The sequence below is a fragment of the Phodopus roborovskii genome, unplaced genomic scaffold, assembly GCF_943737965.1.
Source record: "Phodopus roborovskii unplaced genomic scaffold, PHOROB, whole genome shotgun sequence".
Lineage (NCBI taxonomy): Eukaryota > Metazoa > Chordata > Mammalia > Rodentia > Cricetidae > Phodopus > Phodopus roborovskii.
Genome location: NW_026126460.1, coordinates 20,800,269 through 20,815,512, shown reverse-complemented (window position 1 = coordinate 20,815,512; position 15,244 = coordinate 20,800,269). Strand labels below are relative to the sequence as shown.

Genomic DNA, 15,244 nt, shown 5'->3' with positions numbered 1-15,244 from the left:
CCAGTATCCCAAAGATCTGTGGAGGTGATGGCAATGACAGCTTGAGTGGTCTCATGGTATCACTAACTTTGATAGCTGTGTGAAATGTAGCAAGATAATTATTATAATATCAAGACAAAAGAATAAATCTTAGAAGAGGAGAAGGAAGAGAAGGAGGAGGAAAGAGAGGAAGGAAGGAAAGAAGGAAGGAAGGAAGGAAGGAAGGAAGGAAGGAAGGAAGGGAAGGAGAGTGAGTTAAAGCCCAGTGCCTGGATTAGGATCTGTTCATTGAGAGGCAGGGAAAGTTCCCTTTGCAGACTCTGAGCTTCTCTAGGTTTACACCCCAGATATACAGGTCACAGGTTGCAGCCATACTGCTTTTGGAGGTGTTAACCAGTCAGTGACGTGAGTTACAGTGAGGCCCCAGTTCCAGCACTGTGGACTATTGAACGGTCAAAGTATACATGCATTTTTAGGATTTGAAGAATGGAAATAGCAGACCGGTGCCAAGTGAAACTGTATTAATCTGTTCATATAGGGTGGGGCAGTACAGCAATGAAGAAGTCTTGAAACTACTATTTCCTAAGGGTGCTAAGTGATGATCTAGGGAGTGCCAGGATTCCTGGGGAGAACTCTTCAAAGCCATTGTAGAACAGGCATTACTTGGTGGGAGCTGAGCTTCCCACCAGCAAGAGGCCTGCAGAGCCAGCAGCTCCTGGGAGAAAGCATCTAAGACATACGTATACTTCTGGGTGGGAATCCCCAAAACAACGTAATGCTGGTCAGCAACTGGAACTGAAGCAGGTAGAGGCCCCGGGACCTTCATAATCTAAAGATGACAGAAGCACATTAACATGTAAGTGGTAGAGATGGTGAATGGGAATAATTCAGGGGGAAGCAAGGTCCCCATAAAAGCTCTAGCCAACGAGTCATATCATTGACCAAAGAGTAGGACATGAGAAGCTGAAATGGCTGCTTAGACCCATGGTAGCACCCAGGGACTTGAATAGTGGGTGGGAAAGGCCAACGGAGGAAGAAAAAATTCAGATTGCTACAGAAGACTTGAAGGGGCTGGCACCAGTGTGTTGGTAAAAGTATGGAGAGTAGATAGAAAACAGGAATTACTGAACATGCATTAGTTCAAACTACATATATGTTAAGCATCCCTACCAACTGGTATTACGTTACCTCTGTGTGGCCCCATAGACACACACCTTGTTTTCAGCAGCTCTGCACAAACTCAAAGCAGAAAGCAGACACTTAAAGGATAGCTTTTATTCCCTCGGGTTACTCAAGTGCATGAAATAGAACCCCATCTCCCCTCTCATTTCAGAATCTCATATATAACTATATCATTCTGCACCTACTCGGAACGATGTTGTGTTCATCTATATTTACTCATTAGTACCTTTGAAGGGTAAATTATCTTCACTTTGAGCTTCATTAAAAAAAAAAGTTTGGAAGCCACCTTCAAGGGACTGGAGGTAAAGCGTGGTGATACAGCACCTGTGTAGCATGTGCAAGGCCCTAGGCATGGCGGTGAGCGAACGTCAGGTGGGGTCTTTAACTATACAGTTTTGAAGGGAGGAGGGACAGCTGGGTCAGAAAGTAGAAAGTCAAGCTCGCTGGGTTAACGTCCTATCTTTCTCAATCGCAAGGCTCTCTTTGCTCTGTCAGGGGCATGTCAAGCTTATCAGGGCCCTACACTGTGCTGTTCTGTCTACTCAGACTGTCCCTTCCCCAGTTTTGTGCTTGAGTCAACCTTCAGTTCTTTCAGGTCTTTGCAGAGGGCCCCTTCCAGGTGAGGGCTACACCCACCAGTCTACTTGCTGACCCCCCCCAAAAAACTAGATGACCCCCAAGCTCTTGCCCTGCTAATGTATTTTGCTCATTATCCTTCCTAAGATTTTTCTAACATGGTGTATATTTTCCCTGGTTATGTTTGCTTTTAATTGTCTACCTCCCCAATTCCTTCCACTAGAATAAAGCTTTATGAGATCTAGAATCTGTTTTGTTTTGTTTTAATTTGTCCCCGATCGGTGGATAATTGCACTTGCCACCAAGCTTGATGGCCTGAGTTTTTTCTGGGACCCTGATGGTACAATGACAAAACCAAATCCTGGAAATTGTCCTTTCTGACTTAAACACATTTACCTTCTCTCTCTCTCTCTCTCTCTCTCTCTCTCTCTTTCTCTCTCTCTCTCTCTCTCTCGTACACAAATATATTTTAAAATGTAATAATTTTTATTTTCTTATATCCCAGCCACCATGAACAATTTTGCATTAGATAACTGTCCTTTTGTTGAGTCAATAAATGGAAAGATTCGCATGCATTCCCATTTTCATATCAGCAGGATCTAGGAACGCCTTAGAAACGTGTGACTATAACCCTGCACTTCATGTGTGTGGGGAATCTGATGCATGGTGTGAGTGGGGGATTAAGTATCTTCTAGCAGCTATTACTGTGATGGAGTGAGTTTGGGTTTGTAGAAAGACTATCTGCATGTAGAAAGAAGTAAGTGTACACCATCTTGCTTTTGTTCCCTAGATCAGCAGTTCTAACCTGTGCACGTGGGTCACCTGAGACCATCGGAGAGCACACACATTTACATTATGATTCATAACAGTAGCAAAATCACAGTTATGAAGTAGCAGTGAAAATAATTTTATGGTTGGGGGTCACCACAACATGAGCAACTGTATTGAAGAGTCGTGACATTAGGAAGGTTGAGAACCATTGGTCTAGGGCTTCAACATCCTTCAGTGGTATCTGCCAAAAGGACTGGGTAGCAGCGGTAGTGAACAACTACAACTCAAGCATAGAAAGCGGACAGGCATGGAAAGGCATCACCAGCATAGAGCAGTACCCCTTGTTGAACATTCACTGAACTAGCAGTTTCCAAGATTTTCTCTTAAGCAAATAATTCCAAATAGGGATGCTAGGGCACAAGTAAAGCCCATTAGTAAACACACCATCATCCTGTACAGGAATACTTTTAAAATCAAATCCGGAAGTTAGCACACAGGGAACTGGAGAGATGGAGGACTCAGTGGAAAGGTCCTGAGTTTTGTTCTCACCACCCACATCAGGTAGATGGTAACCACTTTTAACTCCTGTTCCAGGGGATATGATACCCTCTTCTGGCTTCCACAGGCTACTGCACACACACACACACACGTACGCGCGCACACACATACACTATATATAATAATATATATATATATATATATACATATATATATATATATATATAAAATCTTTCTTAAAAGTTAGAGTACACAGTAATGGATTTCATTATGACATATTTTTCTTATTCTTTCTTAGTCACCCTCCTCCCCACTGCCCCACCTTCCCTTCTCTTGCTGGTCCCTTTTGTCACCCTTGGGCTTGCACAGTCTGTGCAAGCCCTGTACCATAGACCTTTATCAACCTCTCTGTCCCTTCTTGTCTTGAGATGGGGCATCAGTGTGTTACAGAAAATGACCTCAACTGTCTCCCATCCCAGTCTCCTAAGGAGGCAGGCCTGCAGGCCTGTGGCCAAGAAGTACATTAATATGTGTGTGTGTCTGCAAATGTCTGTCTATGGTGGCTTTCCCACCATCTTTGTCTCTGACTTGAGAGGTAAACACTCTGTAGCTAACTGCTGACTTTTTGTGCCGGTTCAAAGTCATCAAAGCCAAGTCTTGAATGCCCGAGTCTCTCTGAAGTACCTTGTAATGAGCTTATTGTTTGGCCAAAGGTAACTTGACATTCTCATTTCTAATCAATAGCTAGCTTTCAAAGCATTGTTAGATTTGAGTGTCTCTAATTGGGTCTCTAAATGTGTTCTGAGCTGATCGGTGGGTTGAAAGAGAAGCATGCTTCTTTCAGATAGGTCGAATTTGTTGGGAGTTGCTAACCTCTCAAAAAAAAAAAAAAAAAAAGTTAAAGAGGAGTCATAGTGACCCCAACCAGTTAAAGTATGAGGGCTCAAAAGCTTAAGGTAACAGACCTCGGAAGGAAAACACAGTTCTCTAGATTGCACAGAAAAAAGAACTGACTGGAATAGAGGTCAGCAGCCTAGCATGCTTACCCTGGGAGTCAGTCACTCACCAAGAAAGCATGCCATTGTGGAGTCACACGGGTTTGAGTTCCAACTCCTACTTCCTCACGTGCAAGGTCTGAGCCAGACTGTCCGCCTCTCGTAAATGGTTTCCCCATCTATACAATTAAGATAATGGTGTCAGCTTTCCCAAGGTGTCTGTGAAGGTCCCCTTGCCTAGGTCATGTCGCTTGGCTCTTTATCATTACCAGGGCTATCGTTCTGTTTGTCCCGCACCTTTGAGTGGCTTTTTTGTCCGCCCGTTGTTATCATTCCTTTCCCTCCTTCAAAACTGATTTTCCTCGGGAGGTTTTCTAGATGAAACTCATTTTCTCTATTAACTCATTTAGTTTATAATGTTCTTCCCTGTGCTCATTTAGGAACAGCATTTGTGCCTTTATAGTTGCCTTTTATTGTAAGGGTGAAATAATAACTTTCTGGGGACAAAGTGACATCTTCTGTTTTACCAGTTGCCTCCCCTTTCCCTTCATGCCTATTACAGTACCATGTCCAGGTAGACATCCTCTAATAGAAATATACAGGGCCTGGTGATGGGGTGGTGGCTCGGTGAATACAGGGCTTGCCTTAAAAGGCTGAAGATCTGATTCTGAATGTACAGAATGCACATACTCACGCTCATGGCTGCACGAATCTATAACCCTAGTGCTCTTATAAGGAGCTGGGAGGTGAAAACAGGAAAACCCATGAAAGTTCACAAGCCAGCTGCCCTGGTGTACCCACCAGCAAACAGCCAAGGGACCCAATCTTAAGCAATCTGCAAGGCAAAGACGAGAGCTTAGACTTTCCCTTGGACCTATGCATGTACACCATGGTGCACTCACTCTTATATATGAACACATACATATGCTTGCCAACATACACATATTGCACACATACAACTAACTTTTGTTGTTGTTTTGAGATAGGGTTCCTCTGTGTAGCCCTGGCTGTCCTGGAACTCTCTCTGTAGACCAGGCTGGCCCTGAACTCAGAGGTCCGCCTGCCTCTGTCTCCCAAGTGCTAGGATCAAAGGCGTGCACCACCACTGACTGTCTTACACTAGCAATTTTTTAAAAAGAAAGTTTCAGGGCCTGCTAATGACCACTGCTATTAGGGCACACACACACAAAAGCCCAGCATCCTTAACTATTCTCAGTAGAAAGAGTACGGATGTCAGAGAATGGCGACTGCCCCTGGTGAGGCCAGCAGAGAATAAAAGCAGCTGACGCGGAGCATCTGCCCTTGACTGCTTATTTTTCAATCCTCTCAATGACTCTATGAGGTAGGAGTTGTTTTCTATTCTTGTTTTTGAGTTTTTGAAATAGGCTGTTGCTTTGTTGCTAGCTGGGAATTCGTGGTCCTCTTGCCTCGGCTCCCCAAGTGCTGAGGTCATTGGCACAGAGCACCACGCCTGGCATTATTCTCATCTTATGAATGAGAAAACTGAAATTCTGAAAGGTCACATGAGCGGAAGGTACAAAGACAATGTTCTGCTCCCTCCAGATCTAGCGCTGTTCCTGCTGGGCCAGAGCTGCTGTGCCCTGAGTCACATTTGACTAAGTGCACTCCCGGAACCTCTCTGGTTGTGGTCCAGCACCACTGGGTTTCGAGCTGGATTAACCTGGTCAAACAAATGGCAGAACTGTGAGAAAAAAAATGGTATTTTAGCACTATGTAGTTCATATGTGTATGTGACTAAAAGTGTATGTACATATGTGTGTGTGTGTGTGTGTACATATCATTATATACTATAACTACTAAAGCATTAAAGTGAGAGTCACTAAAAATGTCAACATGGTCATTTACCAAATAGATGTTATTGGGTCTTATGATGTATTTCCAATCTTTTCTCAAAACATTTTGTTTTGTTTTGGTTTTTTGAAACAAGGTCTCTCACTTCACATCCCTGGTTGGCCCGGAGCTCACTCTGTAGACCAGGCTGGCATTGAACACGGAGAGATTTGTCTGCCTTTGCCTCCTGAGTGCTGGGATTAAAGGCATGTATTACCATACTGGTCTTAAAAGCATTTTATTAAATTTAGACAGACAGACAGACAGACAGACAGCACAGAGAGAGACAGAGACAGAGACAGAGAGACAGAGACAGAGAGAGAAAGAGAGAGAGACAGAGAGAGAGAGAGAAATAGCTTGTGTCATGCACGGACATCAGAGGGCAACTTGTGAGAATCTGTTCTCTCCTTCCACCATGTGGGTCCAGGGAACCAAACTCGGATTGTCAAGCTTGGTAGCAATTGCCTTTACCTGCTGAGCCATCTTGTCAGCTCTTCCAATGCTTTGCAACCCATTTTTTCTAACTTTTACTTTTGTAGGCAAGAAAAGAAATTATGTTTCTAAAGCAATAGAGTTTTCTTTGTTCTTCAAAATAGGTATGATTGAGGTTTTGATGAGATTTAAGTGTGAAAGAAGAGAGCAACCTGCCAGCCAGTCCCAGCCTGGAGTGTGCTGTGCCCTGATGAGGCTATCACTGATGTGGACTCCTGAGGCTGAGGTCAAGATCGTCCAGACCATTGCTGCCCCCGGAACAGCACACCTCAGTTCTCTAGTGTTAATGTTGGCAGCTTGGTGATAATCAGAAAAAGCATTAGGCTCTGTTTGATATCATTCAAGGACTGGTCCAGTTCAGAAGTCATCCTGCATCTACTGAGCAGCTGAGAACACAGCAGCCCAACCATTTTCTAAGTTCTTTTAGATGTTTAGTTACTTATTTTTGTGTATGAGTATTTTTTCCTGCATGTTTGTCTATGTATCACATGTATGTGGTGCCCATGGGAATCAGAAGAGGGTGTTGGATACCCTGGGCCTGGAGTTACAGTCATTTGTGAGTGGTGGGTGCTGGAACTCAAACCCAGGTCACTTCTAGAGAACCCACCACCCTTCTTCAGGCTTGTTTTTCAGTAATGGGGACTGAACCCAAGCTGTTATGATTTCCCAGCACTCTTTTCTTGGGTGAAATAGAAGCAGGTGAATATGAATATATGCTGTTATACACATGCACAAAACTTAAAGAATAGGTTTTAGAGGATCATTTCAGAGGATCTTGTAGCTAGGCAATCTATTCACATTGCCATTTGTCTTCTTGTGTCTATTCTTCCCGACTGTAACTCTTGGCCTTTTGAATATAAGTCTCTAAAGAGCTGATCATTGTCAAATAATAAGTACTTACTCAGTAGAGCTGCAACTGGGCATCATGTATGCCTGCAGAGCACGGCCCCCTTATCTGGGCTTGAGTTTCTCTCAGCCAGGCTGATCCCTTAGGTGCAGTGATTGAAAGTATGTGCCCTTCAAGAGGCTGACCTGTCCCAAATCTTCTGTTTGTAACAGGCACTTTATCTAATTAGCAAAATCTCCAGTTCCCTCTCTGCTCCCCTGTGGACAGGTTGCTGCTGGTGGGTGGGTGGGTCATGTGTGCTGAGGATTGAACCCAGGTTCTCATGCATGCTAAGTGCCTGCTTATTTCTACCACTGAGATACTTGCTAGGCCCATGCCTAGCAATCACACCTCTCATTTTGACTGATTTTTACCACTCCAAGCTTTGAGAAGTAAACCTTTACCTGTTAGGCTAAAGTTTGACCTCAAAGAACCTGGAGTTAGGTGTGGTGGAGAATGCCAGCAATCCTAACACTTGTCAGACAGAAGCAGGAGGATCAAGGTCTACACCGAGAGATCCAGGCCAGCCAGGGCTATATAGTGAGACTTTGTCTAAGAGGTGGAGGGGGCGGAAGTGGACAATGTTTATATTCCAAAGCTCAGGGCACACTAGTGCTTAGAGATCTGACTCTTGAGCAAGGGGTAGTGGCATCATTTAACTATTATAAACCCTTCACTTGGAAGGCAGAGACAGGAGGATCAGTAGTTCAAGGTCATCCTCAACTACATAGCAAGGGGCCAGCCTGGGCTACATGAGGTCCTGTCTCAAATGAACAAATGACCTGAACTTCAAATATAGATCAGCGACAACAATCCAATCTCCTCTAGTAGGGGAAGGGGGGGCAGATGGTATGTGTGTGTGTGTGTGTGTGTGTGTGTGTGAGAGAGAGAGAGAGAGAGAGAGAGAGAGAGAGAGAGAGAGAGAAAGAGAGAGGTCTAGCATGGTGGTACCCGCTTATAATACCAAAACTCAGGAAGTGGAAGCAAGAGAATCCAGAGCTAAAAGCTAGTCTGGATTATGTAGGTGAGACTCCATCTGTAAAGAAGGAGGGAGGGAGGGAAAGGGGGGGGAGCTGGAACTTTTAAATTCTAACTTTATTGAATTTGTGTAATATGTTGCAACCGACACATGCTTTGACATTGTATTGGTGATTTGTGCCTCTTCTTGTTTTGGCAGCATAGATTAAGTCATTCTGCCTCCTTGAATGTCCTATTAAAGTATAACCCACGTTCACTCCCTCTATAGAGCCCGTGCCCTCTTTTATTTGTGAGTAGAATAGAGTGACCCCCGTGAGGTGCCTTTATGCGGGTGTCTTTTGGATCCTTTTGGCTCCTGAAGTCACCGTTGCTTGTCTCATGGCACCCGGTGCTCTCCCATCTCTGCGGTTGTCCCCATTTTAGCTGTTCTGTCTTGGCCTGTCTCTTTGCACAGTCTTTCCAACTCAGAAGCCCATTTGACCCTTAACAAGGCCGCATCCCCACACCCCCGTTTCCCAGTTTCGTACACGGCAGGAATAGGATTTTGGGGTGTCAATACAGAACCCTGCTCCTCCAAGCTGAGAAGAGGGCGTGTTGCCTGGGCCAGGGTGGGGCACCGGGTTATGAATGGCCTCCAGCTCTTGGGTTGGCTTCTCCGCAGGGGACACCGTAGGCGGCTATGCGGTCCCGCCACTGCCCCCCGCCCCTTGTGTCCGGCTGCGACGTGGGTTGCGGTCTCCGTGGGGGTGGCATCTCCTGTCCAGGAGGTTTGCGCCTGGCGGGGCTCCCCGGAGCCGCGAAGAACCGGGAGGCGAGACCAGGGCGGGGCGAGGCGCGTCCGGGCGGGGAGGACGAACGCAGGCAGTAGCGCAGGGGGCGCAGAGGGCAGCGGGCGGGCGGACGCGCGGCTAAGGAGCGCGCGGGACAGGGCTGGCTAGCCTAGGGGCCGCCCGCCCGAGGGGGAGGAGGCTGTGCCGCCCTTGCTGCAGGTTCGCTGTCGAGCGCGCAGGAGGCAGGGACATGGATAGGGTGCGGTCTGCGCGGGGCCCCGAGCCCGGATCTCTTCCATTTCCCCTCTCACTCGACCCCGGGCTGTGCCGCAGACGGCAGCAGCTCCCGCTCTGCCCGAGCCGCCTGACCGCCGGGCCGGGGTGCTAACCGCGGGTCTCTCCAGCCCGCCGGCCCGGCCAGCCCAGCCCAGCCCGGCGGCCCGCAGCCCCGCCGCCCGCCGCCCCCCGCCGTCGCCGCGTTGCCAAAACAAACGGGCCGGCCTATTTATTGGCGGCCGGCGAGCCGGGCAGCTCAGAGTCGAGGCGCCGAGGGGGACAGCACGCCGCCACCAGCCAGGGCCCCGGGCCCCCGCCCCGCACCTGAGCCCCGTCGGCCTTGAGCCGCTCCGCGTTGCCCATGGCGCCCCCGCCTGGAGCCCCCAAGAGCCACCCAGACGCCTGAGCCCCCCGAAGCTCTCCCAGCCACGCGCCCACCCATCAGCCCACCAGGCGCCCTCGCCTGCCGCTCTCCCGGGCTACCCGGCCATGTCTCCCGCCTGGCTCCGGCCCCGACTGCGGTTCTGTCTGCTCCTGCTGTTGCTGCTACTGGTGCCGGCGGCGCGGGGTTGCGGGCCGGGCCGGGTGGTGGGCAGTCGCCGGAGGCCTCCTCGCAAACTCGTGCCACTTGCCTACAAGCAGTTCAGCCCCAACGTGCCGGAGAAGACCCTGGGCGCCAGCGGGCGCTACGAAGGCAAGATCGCGCGCAGCTCGGAGCGCTTCAAGGAGCTCACTCCCAACTACAATCCCGACATCATCTTCAAGGACGAGGAGAACACCGGTGCGGACCGCCTCATGACCCAGGTGAGAGCGATCCGTCCTCCCAGCGCTATCGAAGCACCGCCACCTGCCCGGTCCTATCCTCTCTCCTGGCACCTTTTCCCGACTGCCTGGCACGCCCCCCTGGCACCTGCACTCATGAATCCCGGGTGTCTTTCTGCCCAAGACGGGTTGGCCAAGGGATCCCGCGCGAGTGCTGGCATCCCGGATCCTGCCCGTGTCTTTGAGAGAAGTTCTTTGCTGCTGCCAAGTCCCACAGCTCAGCAGGTTGGCGGGCCGCCCCTCAGCCCTCAGTTCAAGTCAGATCTGGCACTGGAAGGTATCTCAACCTGGCTGCCTCTTGCGCCTCCGGGGACCACGCAGTCCCCGCTGGCCTATCCTTTCTCACAGCCCAGCCCTGGTCATTTCAAAGCCACTTAGCACCCTTAAGGCAAAGAAGCTCAGGACATCGGGGACCCCCGTGGCCTTTCCTCCCCATGTACCCTTGATTAGCTGCGCTGCCCTCTCCTGGAGCTGCGTCTTGGCTGGCTCTGGGCTTAAGGAATAGCAGGGAAAAGTTGAATTTGGAGGCAGAGGTAGGAAAGGGAACCAGCCGAGAAAGCCCACGTGTCTGTCGCGAGGGCTGAGCGGCGCGGTTGCGGTTAAAGGGTGGGGTGCTGGAGCCTCCAGGCTCTGAGACCAAGCTTGGGGGAATCCTTGAGTTTGGTGGCACAGACAAGAAGGGTTGGAAATAGGATTAGGGATGCCTAGGAAGGCAGGGAACAGAACTGACACTAACTTATCTCTCCATGCGCGGAGTAGGACCCAGCTCCGCCAGACATCAGGGTCGCACACTTCCTCCTCCGAAGCCTGGTGCGCCTTGGGAAAGACATACGCCCCTTTCCGCTGGGGTCTACCGGCCCGTTCCCTGTGAATAGGCTACCCGTATTCTAAATCTTTAGAGAAAGAGCAGCTAAACCACTGCCTTCAGCATGCGCCCTGGCGCCGGGGCCGGCCGGCCGATGTCGGGGCCGAAGGTTGGCCGGTGGCCGGGCCGGGCTGGGCGCCTAGGAATGCAGATAAGGATCCGGGCCACAGGCTGGGCAATCATTGACAGCGAGCGCCCAGGCTCTGTACCAGAAGGAGGGGGTAGAGGGGAAGAGTCGAACGGGAGCTGGCTAGTAAGGCAGACAGACATACATGAGATCTAAGGACAGGACCACGACTATCTAGAAGGAGATGGCAGAGCTACCTCCTGGGGGGATCAGCAACCCCAAGCCAGGCTGCGCAGTCGGGAGGACTGGCTAGGCCTTGGATTATAGTCACCGTTGGCTCCTGGGAGGCTAAGTCCAAGGGTCTGTGAGGCCCGAGCTCAGTGGGGCAGAGGTAGGTTGATACTTGGCGGGCCTAGCACCTCACCTCGGTGGAGGGCCCCTTCCCCGCGGGTGAGAACTCCACCCCATCTCCTCAGTCAACTGCAGGGTCCCCTGGGTGAAGAACCAGGACCCTTGAAGAGGCAGCTGCCACTGATGATCCGTGTCCCGAGGTCATAGCTCTACCCCCACACTGTTCAAGGGAGATCCTGAAGATTCAGAGCCGGTTTGTTTGAGATCAAAGGCTCGGGTTCTTCTCTGGTCCCTTCCTAAACAGGGATAATGCACCCTAGTGGAGGTGTGAGAGTTCCCTGGTCCCTCGCGCAGGGGTGGGGGTTGGGGTGGGGGGGTGTTACTCTGTCCCAGTCAAATAGCAGGGTACTGGCTCTCTGCCTGTCGTATCTTCAGGTAAGCGTGGATAGGCGTGGGCTCAAAAGAAGGAATGTTTATGAGGCACTTGCTGGAGGGATCTAAGTAGACCTGAAATTTTCCTCCAACACACCCCCTGACCCACGTTGGCCGGGTCTGCACCTGCCGTGCTGGCAAGGCTGTGTCTGGTGGCCTCAGCTCTGGGGCTGCGGTGACACCTACTGGGCACCTTTGGCCTTGCATGCCTAGTAGGTCAGCCCGCAGGCAGTGGAGTGATCCGATCTACCCCTTCAGGCCTTGGTGCCTAGGTAAAACGGGAGAAACTGTGGAAAAGCATAGCTCCATTTGTAGTGAAACCAAACGCTAATCAGGGAGAGGGAGCCAAGTGGAACTCCACTGACTGGGGAGGAGTCCCCTGGGGGTGCGTAACTCCATGCGCCCTCCAGATATGTGGCGCCACTATGTGGCCTAGTTCCCTGGGGACTCCTGACTGCTAGACTGGGAGAACACATTTAGAGTCCTCTATTCCTGAGGGAAAAGGGCAGAGGTCCTCCCAAGTTTTCCAAGTCACTTAAGTGCTGTGGGAGAGTTGGCAGAAACTTGTCTGTTACCTGCACCCCGGGAGGGCCCCTCACCCTAACTCGAGTTGTGTCCTCTCCGCAGCGCTGCAAGGACCGTCTGAATTCGCTGGCTATCTCTGTCATGAACCAATGGCCGGGTGTGAAGCTGCGGGTGACCGAAGGCTGGGACGAAGATGGCCATCACTCAGAGGAATCTTTACACTATGAGGGCCGTGCGGTGGATATCACCACCTCAGACCGCGACCGAAATAAGTATGGACTGCTGGCGCGCTTGGCAGTGGAGGCCGGCTTCGACTGGGTGTATTACGAATCCAAGGCCCATGTGCATTGCTCTGTCAAGTCGGGTGAGCCGCTGCTGGGGGGCTGGACCCGGGGCCGGGGCCGCAGGGCATGGGCAGGCAACGCAAGGCCCACTAGGGCCAAGAAGGTGAAGATGGCTTCCAGGGGATGGAGGCGGGGAACCGAGGGAAAAGGATTTCGGAGGCGGCGGCAGCGGCGGCTGCTTTGGACTGCCTGCTCCTCCCATGTCCGGTAGTGCCATGGCAGGAGCCTAGAGAGACAGGGCCTATTCCCGTGCCACTGAGTGCTGATGTGGTGGTCTACAGCCCAGAGACCGCCACAGGAAGTGCAAGACAGAACAAGTTGAAGAGATGGAGGAAGCCAGGCTGGCAGGCACCACCTCCCCTCTCCCCATCCAGGTTCATACAGAACAAGACATGGTGGAGCTAGGGGCCAGAGTGTGTCCAGACATCAGTATGCCTGACCAGGAGCCCAAAGGTTCAGAACCTATCACCCAGATGCAGATCAGACCTCCCAGTGGGGCGCAGGCGTCCCCAACCTCTTCCCCAGCGCCCCGAAGCTGGGCATTTTGGGGTAAAGCCCAAAATAAAGTGGACTCAATAAAGTGGATTTTCCCAGATTGGCCGCCTTGTTGATCGGAACTGGCAGGCACTGGAGCCTTGCCCCTCATCCCCAGTGTCACCAGTGTCCCCTGTCACTTACACTTAACCCACTCATGAATGTATCACACGATTCTCCTTTGGGCCTCAGCTGGCTGCAGGCCCCGCCTTCTAGGTGGGACCATATAGCAGTTGCACTCACAGACTGGCGCACTAGATCTTTTTTGGTATTTTTGATCCACCTGGGGTCACAAGGGTGATCCTACCAACAGCTCCTGCCCACAGCCCTACCCTTCCAACTGTGTGTACTTAAAATCGTATTCACCTTCACCTAACACACTGACTCAAGGTCAGCTCCCCAAGTGGCCACTTCTGTTCATTACTTCTGACCCCAAACACTGTCCCCATCCCACCTTCTGATGCCACTGTATCCAGTCCCTGTATAAGTGACCAACACATGAACTGGAAATGACGACTGTTGTCTTTGCTACTAACTCACCTCTGAGCACTCACTCTGAGGGTGTTTTAGGAGTTCGTTTTCCCCATGGACTGGCCTTCCTCTACCTTCCATAGACTCAAATGGTCAGCTCTGGCATAGCACTTGAAACATCAGTGTGGGAGGCCCACTTGGTGGAAGTTTTGGATGAAGTGGTAGAACAGATCGTCTAGACTCCAGCAAAACTAAGCAACTCCCCACTCCCACAAGCAGCAGCATTCCTGGGGTCAGCCCAAGTAACCAGTGACTCTGCTGACCTCCAGCCCTTGGCTGCTTTACAGCAGGATGTGACCAAATGGGGACATTGCCTGGTGTTAGAGCCCCAGTGTGCTCCCCTCATTGGCCAGGGCTTGGGCCAGGGAAAAGAGGGATGGAGGATCATAATATGGGTTGGTATGGGTCGTCAGAGGCTGAGGCATAGTGATAAGGGGATCACCTAAGAACAAGAGCAGTTCCCCTGGGCTAGGAGAGGGGCACTGAACCTGGGAGTGTGGTCATCCAGCAGTAACACCTTCATGTCCCTTCTACCCACAGAGCATTCGGCTGCTGCCAAGACGGGTGGCTGTTTCCCTGCTGGAGCCCAGGTGCGCCTAGAGAATGGGGCACGTGTGGCCCTGTCAGCTGTGAAGCCAGGAGACCGGGTGCTGGCTATGGGGGAGGATGGGAACCCCACCTTCAGCGATGTGCTCATTTTCCTGGACCGTGAGCCAAACAGGTTGAGAGCTTTCCAGGTCATCGAAACCCAGGATCCGCCACGTCGGCTGGCACTGACCCCTGCCCACCTGCTCTTCATTGCCGACAATCACACAGAACCAGCAGCCCACTTCCGGGCCACATTTGCCAGCCATGTACAGCCAGGCCAATATGTGCTGGTAGCAGGAGCACCAGGCCTGCAGCCTGCTCGGGTGGCGGCTGTCTCCACCCATGTGGCCCTTGGGTCCTATGCTCCACTCACAAGGCATGGGACATTGGTGGTGGAGGATGTGGTGGCCTCCTGCTTTGCAGCCGTGGCTGACCACCACCTGGCTCAGTTGGCCTTCTGGCCCCTGAGACTGCTTCCAAGCTTGGCATGGGGCAGTGGGGCCCCAAGTGAGGGGGTTCACTGGTACCCTCATCTGCTAAGCCGCCTGGGGCGTCTCTTACTGGAAGAGAGCAGCTTCCATCCACTGGGCATGTCTGGGACAGGAAGCTGAAAGGACTCTAGCCACTGCCCTCCTGAAACTGCTATGCTGGGTCCAAATGCCTCCTCACCAGGAAGGCGGCTGGCCTAAGGATGCTTGTCTCCATCGTCTGCCCAGAGTGGAGACACCATTGAGACTTGACCAGGCATAGTGGTAGAGCTGTGAACTGAGCTGACTAGGGAGAGGTAGGTTCTCTTTATCCACCCAGCTAGCTCTCACTGCGATGCTTCACACCCCACCTCCTTGCAGAGGGAGGATGGTTCCATCTGTCTTTGGACTGCTTACTCCAGTGTTCTCAGGCCTGGTTTGTGACTTCACTGTTGGCAACTGAT

General features: G+C 51.3%; 1 protein-coding gene across 1 annotated transcript; it reads left to right on the top strand.

Annotated features, from left to right (window-relative positions):
* Nucleotides 1-8,906: 8,906 nt before the first annotated feature.
* Nucleotides 8,907-14,989, top strand: Ihh (Indian hedgehog signaling molecule). Its single transcript, XM_051190487.1, has 3 exons — nt 8,907-10,058; nt 12,419-12,680; nt 14,266-14,989. Exons 1-3 carry the CDS (start codon nt 9,744-9,746, stop codon nt 14,922-14,924), a joined length of 1,236 nt encoding a protein of 411 aa, XP_051046444.1. The 5' UTR covers nt 8,907-9,743; the 3' UTR covers nt 14,925-14,989.
* The last annotated feature ends 255 nt before the right edge of the window (nt 14,990-15,244 follow it).

Coding starts and splice junctions, on each gene's coding strand:
- Ihh (XM_051190487.1), top strand. CDS start 9,744: ATGTCTCCCGCCTGGCTCCGGCCCCGACTGCGGTTCTGTCTGCTCCTG. Junction 10,059..12,418: donor CGGACCGCCTCATGACCCAG/GTGAGAGCGATC, acceptor TCCTCTCCGCAG/CGCTGCAAGGACCGTCTGAA. Junction 12,681..14,265: donor GCATTGCTCTGTCAAGTCGG/GTGAGCCGCTGC, acceptor TTCTACCCACAG/AGCATTCGGCTGCTGCCAAG.